Here is a 16,965-nt window from a genome sequence, read left to right as displayed (position 1 = left end):
AGTTCCCTGTGCTATACAGCAGGTTCTTATTAGCTGTCTATGTTCTATATAGTAGTGTGTATATGTCAATCCCAATCTCCCAATTTATCCTTTCCCCCCTTATCCCCTGGTGACCATAAATTTGTTTTCTACATCCGTGACTCTACTTTTGTTTTGTAAATAAGTTCATTTGTACCCTATTTTTAGATTCCACATATAAGCAATGTATGATATTTGTCTCTCTGTGTCTGACTTACTTCACTCAGTATGACAGTCTCTAGGTCCATCCATGTCTCTACAAATGATCCAATTTTGTTCTTTTTTTATGGCTGAGTGATATTCTATTAGATACGTATGTACCACATCTTCTTTATCCATTCCTCCATCAACGGACATTTAGGTTGCTTCCATGTCCTGGCTGTTGTAAACAGTGCTGCAGGGAACAGTGGGGTGCCTGCATCTTTTCCAGTTATGGTTTTCTCCGGAAATACGCCCAGGAGTGGGATGGCTGGATCATATGGTAGCTCTATTTTTAGTTTTTTTCAAGGAACCTCCATGCTATTCTCCACAGTGGCTGCACCAATTTAAATTCCCACCAACAGTGTAGGAAGGTTCCCTTTTCTCCACACCCTTTCTAGCATTTATTGTTTGTAGATTTTTTGATGATGGCCAGTGTTTAATTAGAAAATCACTTAATAAAAATGGGCAGTTTGTGACTTGAAAGGTCCCCAAAAGAAAATGTAAGTAGCTGATGAAAAAAAATGAGCCGAAAACGTGTCCAGTCTCCTAGGTTACTGTCCCCCTTTTCCACACTGCTTGGTCATAATAGTTAATGGTATAAGTAGCCATGACAATGCTTTTTTCAGTGCCCTAGATGGGTGTTTCTGTAATTTCCCTTCTTTCAGTGTTCTTGCCCACATCCTATCTCTGCACCCACTTCCAGAGGCATCCTCCCTGGATGGTCACATTTACATGACCCTTCTATCATGTCTATTCTTAGTCCCCTCCTCTGTGAGTACCCCCCTGTATCTTTCCAGTTCATGTCCTCTAATACAGAACTCCGATTATCTTTCGACTGCACTAGGACTCGTAGTTTGCTGATTCAACCAAGTTTTCACCCATTGGTTCTGTCTTCCTTCTTAACCTGTTCACGTCCTATGGCACACCTTTGTAACTAATAATTTCAGTTCAGCCTCAATTTGTTGACCCTCCATTAGTTAGACTTGTTTGTCAAAAATCAACTCTAGTGGACTCTAACTCTCTGTCTTCTAGGTGTTTACTTCCATGTGTTTGACTGTGGCCAGAAGAAACCAAACAGAAGACAACCTGCAGACAATCCCCATTTTAAATCCATGGTCACTAATTTTTAGGGGTGTAGAAGTTGCCAGACAATCATTGTCTCCCACTCTCTTAAACAGCTATGCCACATTTTCTCCTCGCACCCCCACCTCTTCCCTAATCATCATTCCACCTATTTTACTAAGAAAGTAGAGCCATAGGAAGAAAAACAAAATTTTCAGCCCACCAACCTGAAGGTAGAACATGCGTAGGTTGTACCTCTCCTGTTATTACAGATGAACAATTTTAGCAGCAATATGGCCAAGAAGGGGCGTGAAAAGAGTGATATACTATGTTAGTAAGATTACCCAAATTCTGACAGTCTAAGAATGATGAATTCAAAACATGTCCGGTAAGCTTTAGGACTTATGAAAGGTCATTAATCCATTTGGCAGGCCAAACAGCACTCTCTAGTTATTGGTGAAAATGGAAATGTTCTGTATTCGCCTTGTCTAATACCTAACCAGTAGCCACAAGTGTCATTGAGAACTTTAGTGGTATTGAACTTTTATTTGTGTTTAGTTTTAGTTTACTTAAGTAGCCACACACGGCAGAGGCAGCTGTATTGGCCAGCACAGTTTCATTTTTATTTTATTTAATTAGTTAATTAATAACTTTATTGGAGTATGGTTGATTTACAATGTTGTGTTAGTTTCAGGTGTCAGCAAAGTGATTCAGTTATACACACATATATATATATATATATTTTCAGATTCTTTTCCCTTATAGGTTATTACAAAATATTGAGTAGAGTTCCCTGTGCTATACAGTGGGTCCTTGTTGGTTATGCTTTATATGTAGTAGTGTGCATAGGTTAATCCCAAACTCCTAATTTATCCCTTCCCCTGCTTTCCCCTTTGATAATCATAAGTTTGTTTTTATGTCTGGTGGGTCTATTTCTGTTTTGTGTTTAAGTTCATTTGTGTCATTTTTTTAGATTTCATATATAAGCAATATTGTATGATATTTGTCCTTCTCTGTCTGGCTTACTTCACTCTTAGTATGATAATCTCTAAGTCCACCCATGTCACTGCAAATGGCATTATTTCATTTTTTTTTCTAATGGCTGAGGCAACTGTACTCACCAACACAGTTTTAGAAGGGTGATAAGTGGGATGCTGAAGCACTGGAAAACAGGAAGAGCAATTAGGAAGCTGTTTCATTACCCCAGGTGAGAGATGATCGGAGTTTGAATAAAGGTCTGGCATCCCTTAGCTGTAATCCCCAATCCAGGAAATTCTGAAAAAAGAAAATATTTTAGTATTTGTGTTGGTGGTAAAAATCTGACTTGACCTGAAATTATTTGGTAGCACTCCCTGCACCAAACTTAATTTTTTAAAATTAGTGTAAGTATTCACACGTTCAGCTACGGAAATAACACACATAAACATACGTTGGTCCCTACACATATTCTGCAGGGTTTGCAAGATGCAGCGTGTTGTCTTTCAACAATTTGGAAAGAAAATATTTCATTCTAAAAGCTGCTAGCTGGCCCTTAAGAGTATGGGCAAAGATCAGAAGCCTGTAGTAAGTAGTGAGCGTGGGAATAAGGGTAGGCGGAGAGACAGAGGACTTTAGTGGTATAATCAATAAACCTTGGCAGTCATATGACATTGGGAAATGAGGGGCAAAGTCGGATGAAAGAATATTGTCAGTTTTTTTAATTCAGTTTAGAAGATAGTGATGAGTATTCCAAAAATGCCCGAGAAGAAGGGGTGGATCTGAACCTGAGGGGAGAGATCTAGAGATATATTCAGTTCTGTGTTGCAGGCTGGGTTTCAGCTTTCTGTAACTTATGCACATGGGGATTATTATTCTATCACATTCCTTTCCCTGTGCCAATCATCCTTATGGATTACGTAGATGTTTTCTTTATAAAAAAAGTACTGATTTTTCTTTTTATCTAACAAGGAATCCCAAGATTATATACTATTAACTCATTAATCTAAGAGGATTATTTTCAACCTTTCTGATCCAATACCTCTTTTTTATGATAAATATTTTGTAACACTTCTTGTTCTATCATGGAATGAAATTCTGATGTAAATATCTAGATGGATACATTTTAAATATTTAATATAATGTCCTAAGTGTAATGTGAAGGAGAAACAGAAGGGAAAAAACTAATAGTAAGGAAGTGTATATTTTAATATGTAAATGCCCAGGTATGAATAACCAAAAAAAGACAATGCAAGAGAGGTGCTTTCACCAATAAATATGTGCCTGCTACTGACACTGGCAATATTAATGATCATGTTAAATTTGTATTTATGACTCACACACAATACTAAACAAAATAAACTTTCTCTTAATTTACACAGTAGTCTTCCTAAATAATTCAGTGTTTACTAAAATAGTGCAAAACATACTTTGTATTTGTGTGTAAAATTACCTCCAGTAATGTGTACATTGCTTGATGGGCTAATAGACACTGTAAAAACTTTACTTACCTGTAAAAAAAAATATACAGAAATAAAAATTACTACCTAAAACTTACTAATCTTTCCCTTCTTTCCATTTCTCACTGATTAGTATAGTTTTTGAAAAATTAACCAGTGCAGCACCATCTTCCATCAGCCATCCCCAACCAAACACAGATGAACACATTAATTGAGGAAAAGGGAAAGAAGGGGACCCAATTTTTTACTTTTTAACCACTGAAGGGAAATAAGATGGAATATTTTCAAACTCTCACACAATTACCACATTTTCTCATAGTTCCCTATTAGAAGAAATACAGTTTGTATATAAAACCAAGGGAAAGTCAATAATTGCATGTGGTATTGCATATATGGTAATCATACCTTCTAAATTTTCTGGTAGTTGGATTTTAAAATATTCTATCTCATCATAATACAGGTAAACATTTTTCTTAAATCATATGTTCAGTTTGGGGTTTAAAATTTATAGACCCCTCCTATGTTTGGCTATCATATGATTCTAAAGTAATAATATTCTTCATTTATCAGTTTTGTTACTTTATTTTCATAGATTGGGCATACACACTGAAAAATTATTTGAGAAATATTGAAGTAGTGGTTTCAGTCACTGTTCTTTTGCAAATATTTTGTATACTTTTCCACATTCAAAATTGAACGTAGAATCTACCTGACTTCCTGCAAAATATTAAGTATCATGGTCATGTACTTTTGAGATTTTCCTTAAAGATTAACATTGTAATATATTGACAAGCAAAAGAAGAGGAAAGAGAAACAAAGAAAGAGACATTGTTAGCAAATTCTTGATTTTCTTAAGAGTGAATCCTGATATGTAACCATAGCATACAATTCCTCCATAAAGTGTGAAAGAAAAAAAAATGAATAAGAAAATGAAAGAAAAAGAAAAAAATAATGGACTCTTTCATATGCTAACTCATGTTATACAAATAGGAGTAATGTTATTGTTTATCTGTCTGGAGCATTTGATGAACCATTTCCCAAGTAGTCTTGTTTCTTCATAAATTATATGGCGTATGTTTTCATTTTATAGATCTGACTCACTTAAAAAGTCAAACTTCTATTTCTTAATTTAACTAAAACTGCTATTTTCTGCCTAGGAATATTTATATTTTCTTAGAAGTTTAAGCAGTCTTTGTTTCCAATACCAGCTATAATAGTTTACTTGGAAGGGAAGCTTTTTTCCCAAAACAAACAACTTTTTTTCCCAAAACTAACTTTAATTGCTTCTCTAAAATAGGATTTCTGTGGAAAATTGAGTATATGGCTTCTGGGCCCTCATTCTTGCATGAAAATACTGCACTTGGGCTGAGTAGCCTCAGCCCCCTTTAATATGACCTGCACCCCCCTCGTGCCATCATTTTTAGCACTTTTTATTGTTTTTTATCTCATTGAATTTATTTTTATGCCATTTATTATCTTTTCTGACTGGACTCTATCATCTTTTGAATTTTTGACCCTAGATCTTGAGGTTAAAGTGTAATTTAAATTTCTGTTTATTTCAGGATTAATTTTTATTGATTGATAATTATAGTTGTTTTGATTGTTCAAAATCTATTACTTGTATGTTGTGCAAATATTATCTGCAGCATTTTTAAATAATCACTTTCTAAGTCTTTACGTTGGCTATGAAGTTGAAAAGTCAATTATGTTATAAATCAGTACTGTTGTATTTCATACCATAGAATTATCAGAAGTAAAGGAGACTTTATATAGTCTCTGATTTATTTTCCAGACTCTTCCTCAAACCTACCTACATCTCACCTCCTTGTACAGATGAGGTACAGGAAAAACAAACATTTCGCCAAAGGCTGTCAATTTTATTAAAGACAAATCTGGGGCTAGAACTTCCATACCTCAGTGACTGGCCTCATAGTCTAGTACTCTCTCCTATGAGACATTTTTCCCGGGGATAAGTTTGCACATGTAAAAACATCTCTAAAACAAGCGTGTTTATATGGAAACTTTTGTAATTTTATTCATTGTTCTATTTTTCATATTATTTTAAAATACTACCATCCCAAGGTAAATTATTCTAATTTACCTATTTTATTTCGAACAGATCATGTTGTTTGTGAAGAAGAGTTTAAATACGCCATGTTAGCTTTAAACTGTATATGCCCAGCAACATCTACACTTATCACACTACTGGTTCACACCTCTAGAGGGCAGTAAGTATATTTTTTCTTTAAGATAATGCATTTTAAATTATAAAAAATATAAGTGCAGTTATGTGATTTAGAAATACAGCAAGCCTAGGAATACAAATAGATATGTACCTATCCTTGTGTTTGTGTGAGCTGTCATCATCTGACAGATAGATGGATAGACAGGTAGACAGACAGACAGACAAATACAAACCTCTTACGGTGTCCAAGAAATGGACAGTGATTTGCTGTCTTTTGTGACTAGTCTTGAGATAATTTGTTTCGTCCTAAATTTTATGTCTTCATCATTTGTTAGGCCTAGGATTAGGGCACTGTTTCTATTTTCAAGATTGATACTTCGCAAATAAAACTTTTCAAAACAGGATAAGGCAGTCCCTACCATATGGCCTTAAGGCCATTTTTTTTTTTCTATTTCTGAAAGTTGTATGTACACAAATGAGCTCAAAATTAAACTTTTATAATTATTATAGAGTGATAACAAAGTACTTGATAAAATTAGCTACAATAGTATAAAAGAAATAATTTTTAGTATGAATTTCAGGGTATTGAGGGAAATTATATCATCAGAACATTTTTTCCTATTAGTTTCTTTTGATAGAGTTTCATAAAATATAGAGATTGTTTTTGACTTGGATAATAAAGTAAAATACAATCAGTGAACATAGTCACTGCTCTTATTTAAAGAGACAAATGTTGCACTTGCATTTCATACTTTTCATATTCCTTACTTGGTGTTTTAGACAAAATGTTGGTTATCTAAGTAAATTCCACCGTGGTGCTTGTAGTTATGAAAATTTAAATTTAGTGAGTTAATTGATTGTTATTTAAGTGAAGTGCCAAATCAAATAAATCAAGGAAAAGGAAAATTCTTTCCTGGGATTTAGTACTGGATGGAGGAAATTGCTAATTGAAAAATAGTAAATACCCTCTGGTATTTTTAAGTAGATTTTACTCTCTTACTTCTAATTATGTCTCTGCTCTATTGAGACAGAAAGAGTTTCCCAGGAGCAATTTTCTCAAAGTTCTGAATATAAATATTTCTATTCTATAAATTTACAAGCCTTTAAGATGTGCAGTGGAAAGGATGTAACAGGATCATGAATGAAATTGATTTTCTTTGATGGACATGCTTAGTATTTTGATGGAATTAAATAAAATACTGAAAACTGTTTTGTCACCAACTAATTGAACATTCATAGAACTTATCACCTGGCTTCATTATTTTGTCATCCATCTTTGTCATAGAAGCATACAGCTCTAGCTCTGAGTATCTAGCCCAGCTTCTCTCTTGTACAAATGATAAAATAAGGCCATCAGCACTAATGCGCATTAGTATTTATAGATTGGTTAAATTACACTTCTAACTCCTGGTGAATATTATTTATGGACACACAATATTGCCTGGTGAACACATTGCACTTAACATAAATTTCAAAAGAATTTCAAAAGAATTTCAGCGATGCTTAAGATAGGACTTTTCCAAATATACTCTAATGAATGTTGTCATATTAAAAAAGAAAGTGATGTTTTTGAAGACATTGTTACCACATAATTAAGGATTTCCCATAAGTGAGATTGACCTGCAAAATTATTTCCCAATTAAGTGTCACGATAAATGCTTTAGTCCACTGAAATAACTTTCTTCATAGCAGCTTTATTGAGATATAATTCACATACCATATAATTCACCCATTAAAGTATACAATTTAATATTTTTAGTGTATTTATAGAGTTGTGCAACTATCACTACTAACTCATTATTTTCATCATCCCATAAAGAAACTCCCTACTTTTTTGCAGCCACCCACGTTGTATCCAAACTCTTTCAACCATAAGCAACCACTAATCTTACTCTGTCTGTGCAGATTTTCCTATTCTGGACATTGCGTATTGCATACAAATGGAATCATAGAATATGTGCTTTTTTGGTGGGGGGGACTGGTTTCTTTCACTTGCCGTGATGTTTTTCAGGGCCATCCATATTGTGTTATCTATCACTACCTCGTTCCTTTTTGGAACTGAATAATTTTCCATTGTATGGATGTATTTCATTTTATTTTTCTATTCATCCACTGATGGATATTTGGGTTGTTTCCAGCACTGTGGATAACTCTGGTCTTAATATTAATGTAAAGATTCTTGTGTGGATATGTGCTTTAAATTTTTCGGATCTATATCTAGAAGTGGAATTGCTGGGTCATCAGGTAACTCTATTTTTTTATTTATCTATTAAAAAAATTTTTTTTGTTGCCGCGTTGAGTCTTCATTGCTGTGTGCAGGTGCTTTCTCTAGTTATGGCAAGCTGGGGCTACTCTTCTTTGTGGTGTGGGGGCTTCTCATTGTGGTGGCTTCTCTTGTTGCATAGCATGGGCTCTAGGTGCAAGGGCTTCAGCAGTTGCGACATATGGGCTCTAGAGCACAGGCTCAGTGGTTGTTGCACATGGGCTTCTTTTCTTAGTGGCATGTGAGGTCTTCCCAGATCAGAGATTGAACCTGTGTCCCCTGCTTTGGCAGGTGGATTCTTAACCACTGCACCACCAGGGAAGTCCCAGGTGACTCTATTTATCCTCTTTTAGGAACTGCCAGAATGTTTTCTGAAGGGATTATAGCATCTTACATCGCCACCAGCAATATATCATGGTTCCAATTTCTTCATGTCCTCAGCAGTGCTTGTTATTGTCTGCCTCTTTCATTATAGCCATCCTGGTGGATGCAAAGTGGTGTCTCATTGTGGTTTTGATTTGCATTTCGCTGATTACGAATAATGTTGAACATTAGTTCATGTGTTTATTGGCCATTTTCATATCACCTTTGAAGTAAAACCTATTCAGACCCTTTGCCCTTTTTCCAATCGTGTTGTCTTTGATTATTGAGTAGTAAGAGCTTTTATATATTCTAGATAGAAGTACCTTAAACAGATAAATACCATCACTTGAATATAAATAATCACCCAAACAGATCACTTAATTTAAAATATCTAATATATTTTGTTAAGAATATTGTTTGACTAAAGTAATTTGGATTAAGTCTTCTGTATTATGCACTAATTGAAGGTATAGTGAAGATTTACTTATTAAAAGAACATGTTGGAAATTTTGCCTTTGACCATCAGCAGAAATTAGAGAGCTCAAATATATTGATTTAATAACAAGAGAACCAACTTGGGAGCTGAATTGAATAGTATAATGGGGAAAATGTTGAATAGTCTAGGAAATGCTTTATGCAAAGATCATCAAACCACTAATTGAAAACCAAGCTTATGATAATACTCAAATTTCTCCATTAAAAAAGGAGAGAGAATAATATTATTAAAAGTTCATTATATAATACATGGTGATTTTTGACTAAGAATAGTTGATATTCACATGCTAAAGACTTTAAGACCCAACAAACACAGACATAAATAGAATACAAAACTTAAAATAGTCTAACTTAAAAATATATTTTAAAATTAAGTACTCTGTAGATTTTAGGTATTTAAGGAAAATAATAAATATGAGTTCTGAAACAAATAAGGTGACAAAGGAAGCAGGATTAGAGAGAGAAAGGTCAGCTCTTTTCGTGACAGACCTGCCTTAGGTCTGAGAATGGAATTCCTAAATTAGCCTTGGAATTAGATTTACCCATTTAAACACCTTCGCTCTTTTCCTAGTTCTCCTCCTCTAACCTGTGGAAATGCAGACAAAGATGGGAACCATATAATAAGTATGAATTGCCTACCTCTGTACTTTTATATGGGGAATATTAAATTTTAAAAAAATTATCTTGTATTTTGGAGTCTCTAGAGCAACTTAGCCGGGACCCTGACCAGTGCATCTCCCAAGGCTCATTGATGCCCTTATGACCTTACATTTTCTTTTTCTAGATGTTAATATACTCGTTCTTGTTCTAGTTGATCCGTGAATCAACTAGATGATGTCAACTTTAGGTGACTTCGAATAACTGTGCTCCTTTTATTCATTCAAGTTTACTTTGCGGTTCAGTCCTTCATTGACATTTGAGTGTTCATTGCTTTTGGCAGGGGTATTTTTTATTGTCGATGAAATTAGTCTTTTGAATTGTTTGGCAAATTTGTTAGAAAGATGAACAGAAGTTGATTCTTTGGACGGATATCACTGCAGGCTGTCAAACATGGACCGTGATGATTCTAACGAGGGGATGCCAAATTATCAGAACAGTCGGTAGACCTTCAACTGGCCCATCTTGATGACATTTTGTCTCAATCAAAATTTAATTTTTCCCTTTCCTTTCCATTTACTTTCATGAAAATATTTATTTATTGCATTGGTCCCATCCGAGAGGTAATGTTTTTGCCCATAGTAATCATCACTGGGAAGGGAATTGATAAGAAAAATATTGCAAAGCTCGAATTTATAGAACTTGGCCACGGATTAGATATGGATGAGAAAAGAGAAAAGAAGAAAGAAAATCTCTTTGCACACTGAGGTTGGACAGTAGTGAACTGTAAAGTGTGTGATTTTGGCAGAGGGAGAAAGGGGTTTGGTATTAGATCTATTTGCTTTCTGCTGCAGGTATCATTGCTCGTGGGAATTACTGCTACTTCTGGTTTCTGAGAAGGGATCAGGGCTCTTTAGGGCCACAGAGGTGAGAGCAGAAATGGTGGGGAAATGACCACTTAAGGCTTTTCCTGGGGAAATTATTCCTTTTAGGAAACCGATGGAAGGAAAGGACAGCAACCATAGTGTAGCCTAACAGAATAAAAAGGAGCAAGGATTTCCAGAAAGAACTGGATAGTTAACGATACAGGTGGTTTAAGATGGAGAAGAACCAAACAGAATTAGTAGGTGGCTGGTCTCTGGGAAGTTCTGAGAAAACAATTTTGGACAATGGAGACTTTCTCATTTTGAGGTAGTGTGAACAAATAAGGAGATGATAAGAAAGTGAAGCCTGGTTTGAAGGCCACCCCTTCATTCGGTTTGTCCAGGGAGATAAGAAAGAAAAATAATGAAAGCTTTATAGCTCAGCAGATACTTCTGTTGACTCCACAGAAGCCTTCTTCTTTGATCATGGCAATTAAGAGGGATTGTTAGTGTATCCCTGGTGGCCCTTTCTCCATTTTTCCCACGACACATGACACATCACACACGCACACACACACACACACACACACACAGAGACTTCAAGGCTGGATGTCTGAATGGAGTAATTGCAAGAAAGGGAAATGATATACCTCTGAAGGTTATTCACTTTTATATAAGTTAGTGTGAACTGAAAAGCTCCACAGAAATAACATTTTGTTAGGTGGATCCAAAATCTGTTTGATTACCTGAGAAATGTTTTTTCTAATCACACCTATTAAAAGATCCACTGGAACATTATTCTATTAAACATATCTTGAGAAATGCAGATACTGTTCGGTCTGACAGTCCTCTGCTTGGGAAGGCTTTAATAGTTCATCTTTCATTATGAAATTAGATTGAAGCTTGTCCATTTTATTTATTCAAGGCCCTCTATGCTCTAGTCCTAATTTATTTTATATCCTTTTTGCTCATGATTCTCTTATATGTATCGTGTTCTCCAAATAACAGGATCCTAAATATACTTTGTGGTTTCCGCCTTCTACATCTTTTTTTAATGTTGTTCCCTCTGCCTTGAATTTCTTCTGCTTTCCTAGAGGATTTTGCTAAAATTCAAAAATTCGATCTCCTCATGCATATTTTTAAACTCCCCAATTTAATGTGATCTTTCCCTTCTATGAACTCACATGGAATTTTATGATATTCTGCCAGAGTGTGTATTATGGTCCTTTTATTTTTTCCTACATAATAGGGTACAATTTCATTTAAGGTAGAGAGCATGTCTTACTCATTCTTATACCTTCCATAGTGTTTTGCAGCATGAATGCTTGATAAACACTAGTTAAGTAAATGAAGGATACACTGAATGTGATTCATGGAGGTCCCTGGTTAAAATACTTCCTCATCTGCTCCACTGAAATGATAGCAAATAAATAAAAGTCATAAGCTTTTATCAGTGAAAAAGAAGAGATTTCAATGAATGCCTAGAAAATGGAAAGTGGATAAAAGAACACTTTGTGTGTGTGTGAAGCCTCCATCCCAACATATGTTTAGAAGGTGATGCAGCAGGACAAAATCCCAGCCCACACTGAGCGTCTGGGGTACAAGATTCCTAGAACAAAAGAAGACACATTTTGACTGAATTTCTGTGTACAGACTAAGTTACCCCTGTTTCAACCACCACAGTACCATTTCTCTATAATTAAGTTTAGTCAGACATTTACCACTGGGAACAATTAGATTTTTCCTAAATGAATTAGTCTGAATTGTAAACTAGCATATAGTTTGGGGGTGGGGTTCAACCCTCTTAATCTGGCATTTAGAGACCCCAGATTAGATAGTCTGAGCCCTTCTTGCTTAATATAAGATACAACCTGACACTTAACAAATCATATTCACAGACAAAGGTGTCTATTTAATATCCCTATATTATTATACTCAGAACTTTGAAATATGGGTCTTGCCATTTGCTGACAACCAGCACGCAGGTTGAAATGAAGGAAATAAATCCAGCTGGAAAGAAAACAAAATCTGTATTCACACTGGAATTGTTTTGGGTTTATAGGGAAGGTTGAGTCTTGAACTCACTAGTAAGCAATTTTTTTTCTAAAGTCAAAAAACTATAACGTTTGAAAGGAGAGTCAAATATGCATTTTGGAAGTGAGGAGAGTCTCAGTAAATGAGAACAAAAACACATTAAAAGAAATTTCAAATGTGTTTTTGAACAGTAGGGAAGTATAAACAATAGTTCACGAGAATACTGAAGGATTGTGAAAGTGTGGTAATGATTGCTCAAAGGAAGAAAATGATGAGAAATATTTTTTCTATGTAGAGTTTAAGTTTTTCAGAATATTTAACTTAAATTTCTGTTGATTATGATTCTGGAGGATCTGATTTTCTCTTCAATAATAAGGGGAAAAGCCATAATATATTTACACACAAATCCAGAATACCTAAAAATAATTGTAATTATTGCTCTCAGGAAGATATGAAAAGGAGCTGTGGTAAAGAAATCGAAAGTAAAGACCTTTTGAAATTAACAGAGTGATTGCTGAAATTAAAATTCAATAAAAGCCTTGAAAGGTAACATCATAGAAATCTTGAGGATTTCAGATTTAAAAAGAGAGAGAGAGAGAATATATAGGAAAACGAATTCACAGTACAGGAGATCAGTCTAAAAGAGGTAATATCTGATTTGGTGGAAATTCCAGAAAAGATGGAGAGAATAGGAGGTAAGAAATTATAACAGAAGAAAGGAGACTCACATCTTTAAACTGACAGGGTTTCCTGCTTGTGAATGACAATGACTGAAAGAGAACCGCACCTAGAGACATGACATTTCAAATTATAAAGCAGTAATGATGTAGAAAAATTCTCTTAAACTTGTAAAAAGGGAGATAAATCTCAATATTGACTAGGGTTCTTAACTTTAGATAAGGGTATTCATTGAGCTAGTCTAATAATAAGGAATATGGATAAGTCACAGAACAAGAAAGTTAGCCTCTATTTAGGCTAAACTTGCACGAACAGTTCCCACTGCCACACCTCACAACTAACCCAATGAGGAAATTTGACCTCTGAACATCCTAGGAGCCAGCTACCTCTGCAGCCACACATCTCAACACTATAGATGCCCCTCGCCTGCCTGTTTCTCATTTAACTCACTTCCAAAATAAACTCCTGTCTTTGTGTCTGATTGATGGAACCTAGGTCACGTGTCTATACCATAGCTAAAGCCAAAGATTCCTAAAAGCTATGGTCAAGATATGAAAAGCCAGACAAGTCTCAACAAGCGACTGGACTAGATTAAAAGCAACATATACAATGAGATGTGGCAAAGGAAGTTTCTGTTTTCTCTCCCTACTGGAAAAAAAAAGGCAATCATAAATTCCACAAAAATAAAAAAGAAACTATAATAAATCAAATTAAAGTGTGCCATAATACTGAACAATAGGTGGTCAGTAACTAAAGCATTTATATATATATATGTATATACATATATATATATATATATTCTCTCTTGAATTGCTCAGGGAACTGCAGAGAAGGTTATATAATTATAGTATTCCACTTAACTCTTACATGAACTATGTTGCAATAATGCTAATAATGTAATCACTGAACTCAGGTTCTCTGCACTTTTTTTCCCCAGCTTTATTATAATTGATGTGTAACCATTATATAAGTTTAAGATATACAATGAGTTCTCCACTTTTATTTGAAGCCATTGATTTATTTATAGCCAATGAATAAAATACAGATATTTACATTTTCAACAGTGTAAAAAGGTGCAGCAAATGGTACTTTAGAGTAAAAGTAGGGAAATGTGGAAGGAAGAGTACCTAATATCCTCAGCTTACAACATGGAAAATCAAGAGACTTATAGCTATAGTCACTGTTACTTTATACATACAGCCCTGTGGGGGAATCTGTTGTGAGATAATTCTTTTCTCTCACATCTCAGAAACAGTGGTCAATAGAAAAATGCCTTCAATGACATAGTAATAAAATTTGATAACATATTTTTATTGAGCGACCTCAAAGCTCTTCGAATTAAGCCTGGAATTTGGAAGCCTTTCTTTGGGTCAGTTATGAAGTCACATGCTAAAAATAGCGCTGAACAGACTTAAAATATTGTTATGGTTTGGTCACTCAATCATTCATGCCACAGATAACAATCACATGCATTCATACAGTGTGAGGCACTGTGTTAGGAATTTGGGAAATGCAAAAATGAGTACATTCTGATCACAAAAAAACTATTCCATACAAGGCAGGATACAGGGTAAACATGGCTTATGTATGGTTGGAATATATTATACATTTCCCCTTGTGGATTTATTTTATTAATGTAGTTTCTTTTAGCTGTGGTAAGATTAGTTGGCATACCTTGAGAGCACACCAAATGACAACATGCACAGCCAGGAAAGAAACTTGCTAGTTACACATAATGCTAAAAGAGCAAACAACATGCTCAAAATGATAAAATGTAAATAGCGACAATAGGAGTTTATGAAACTCCTATAATCTCTGAGTATTAATATTTGTGGAATAGAGCTTTCCTGAGGACTTCACTGTGATGCTCTACACTAAAGGGGCAGGCACCGCAGAGCAATGCAAACCCGCAAGGACACGAAGCGCTTGCCGGCAAGCTAAGCGTGTGGGACTTACAAGCAAGCCGGCTGTGTTCCGAGAGGGAGGGGGAGGGCACGCTTTCGCTGTGAGATTGTATTTATGCTGAAGGAGAGCGGTTTACAATCAGTGGGATAGGACTCATTTAATAATGAAGTTAAAGAGCTGAGAACGCAGTGTCATGTACAATCAGCCTTTCCAATTTAACGGCGGAGCTCTATTTCATTTTTTCTTGAAATCTCTTTCAGAAGGGTGTTCATTGTCTACGTTCACTATTAAGAACGCTCGAAAGCGGCGTCGCATTTCTCTCTTCTCGCCACTTTCGCAGCAGTGTTTCTTCTCCTGAGAATGGCGCACAGCGTTGCGGTTCCATCTAGTGGTTGAAAGTTGATTACCATCCTCTCCATGGTTGTAATCTCAGGACTCAGGTTTTTCTTTTGATGTTTGATACCATCAAAAAGCTGGGAAAGTTCTGTTCTTCAGGGATAGGGATGCATAAACCTCTTCCTGGCAGACAGAGGCATCTTAATCTTGAGTTTTATCACTTCTTCTACTTAGAGTTTTTGACTACTTTCTTTCCAGATAAGGTAATCCTACTTGTGTGTCAGGTGGATCCCAGACCAGCAAGAATAAATGTTCATCCAGAGTTGTGTGTTAGCTCTTTCTTTTGCAACCTCATTCTGTGGTGAAAGTTTCTGTCTACTCTAATATGCCCTTTCCACTCCATAAATTACAATTATGTTTTCAATAACAGGCTACAATTTGTCAAAATCATTTCTTTTGCTTACAGTGTTGACTGTAGGTTCCTGACATCGATAGTAAAGGCAAATTAGAATGCCGTTTAAATATTTTAATTTTTAAATAAAGTAAAAGCTTGAGGCCATTGTGAATTAATGTAATTCATGTGTGTTTTCAGAGAAGCTCCTGTAATTAATATCAACAATTGTCTGGAACCAAGCCGACATTAAATTGGTGAACTACTAGAGTATGGAATTAAGTAAAATATGTTATTTTGAATTAGATTAAAACCTTTGGGTCACTTGTTTTAGACTTTTTAAATCTACTTTCAGTCTAATATAATGAGGTATTAAATACATTTTCTTATCTTCTTTCAAATAAAGCATCAACAAGGAAGTTTTATCTTATTTGACTCTGCCAAGTCAAAGTTTAAATGACATGCTTTTCCTCAGGCAAAATTTTTCCCAGTTACATGTAAAAAAGCCTTTTATTACATATTGAAGAATGGATTTTATAGCAACAATATCTTGTGACAGTATGTTCTTTATTCCCATTGATGTGAAAATAATTTAGTTTGATAATAAAAATAAGTATATAAAACAACCAATTTGGCAATTTGTGTCAATTTTGGTGAATCTGAAACTTATCACTTATTGTATATTTAGATGCATATTAGGACTAAAGAGAACAAAATGTACTAGCAAAAGTAAATCCAATAATTACGATGCAGTGGTGTTTAAGATAACAGATATAGTATTGTAGAAGAGATGGATTTGCACTAATAATTTCATTGTACAACCTTGAAGGCAGTAATGCCTGCCTACCCTTCTTGAGTTTACCTTTAGTTTGCTGGCATACTTAAATACACAAAGAAAATAGGAACGTAAAAATCAAATTTTACCTTCTAAAAGTTATTGGTATGAGTTTTAAAAAAACATACATCTTCATAAAAATAGGGCGTTGTCAGCTGAATAAGGTTTTATGCTGTTTTATAAAAAACACAAACCACATTACTGAGTGGGTCATTCAGTACATTCCTGAAATAAGAACAGAGAATGCAGTATAATAAGACTTCAAGGTATTGTATCTGGAACAGGAAATTCCAGTGAGATTCTT

General features: G+C 34.9%; 1 protein-coding gene across 3 annotated transcripts in view; it reads left to right on the top strand.

Annotated features, from left to right (window-relative positions):
- Nucleotides 1-16,965, top strand: part of KCNT2 (potassium sodium-activated channel subfamily T member 2) — a 371,544-nt gene that overhangs the window by 238,548 nt on the left and 116,031 nt on the right. For all 3 annotated transcript variants that reach the window (XM_057729620.1, XM_057729619.1, XM_057729618.1), the window contains exon 14: nucleotides 5,836-5,944. In XM_057729620.1, the coding sequence (XP_057585603.1) occupies nucleotides 5,836-5,944 (109 nt within the window). The remainder of the gene's footprint in view (nucleotides 1-5,835; nucleotides 5,945-16,965) is intronic.

Source organism: Hippopotamus amphibius, chromosome 3 (genome assembly GCF_030028045.1).
Source record: "Hippopotamus amphibius kiboko isolate mHipAmp2 chromosome 3, mHipAmp2.hap2, whole genome shotgun sequence".
In the NCBI taxonomy this organism is placed as follows: domain Eukaryota; kingdom Metazoa; phylum Chordata; class Mammalia; order Artiodactyla; family Hippopotamidae; genus Hippopotamus; species Hippopotamus amphibius.
The sequence above is the reverse complement of the archived record's forward strand: the minus strand, read 5'-3'. Positions and strand labels throughout refer to the sequence as shown.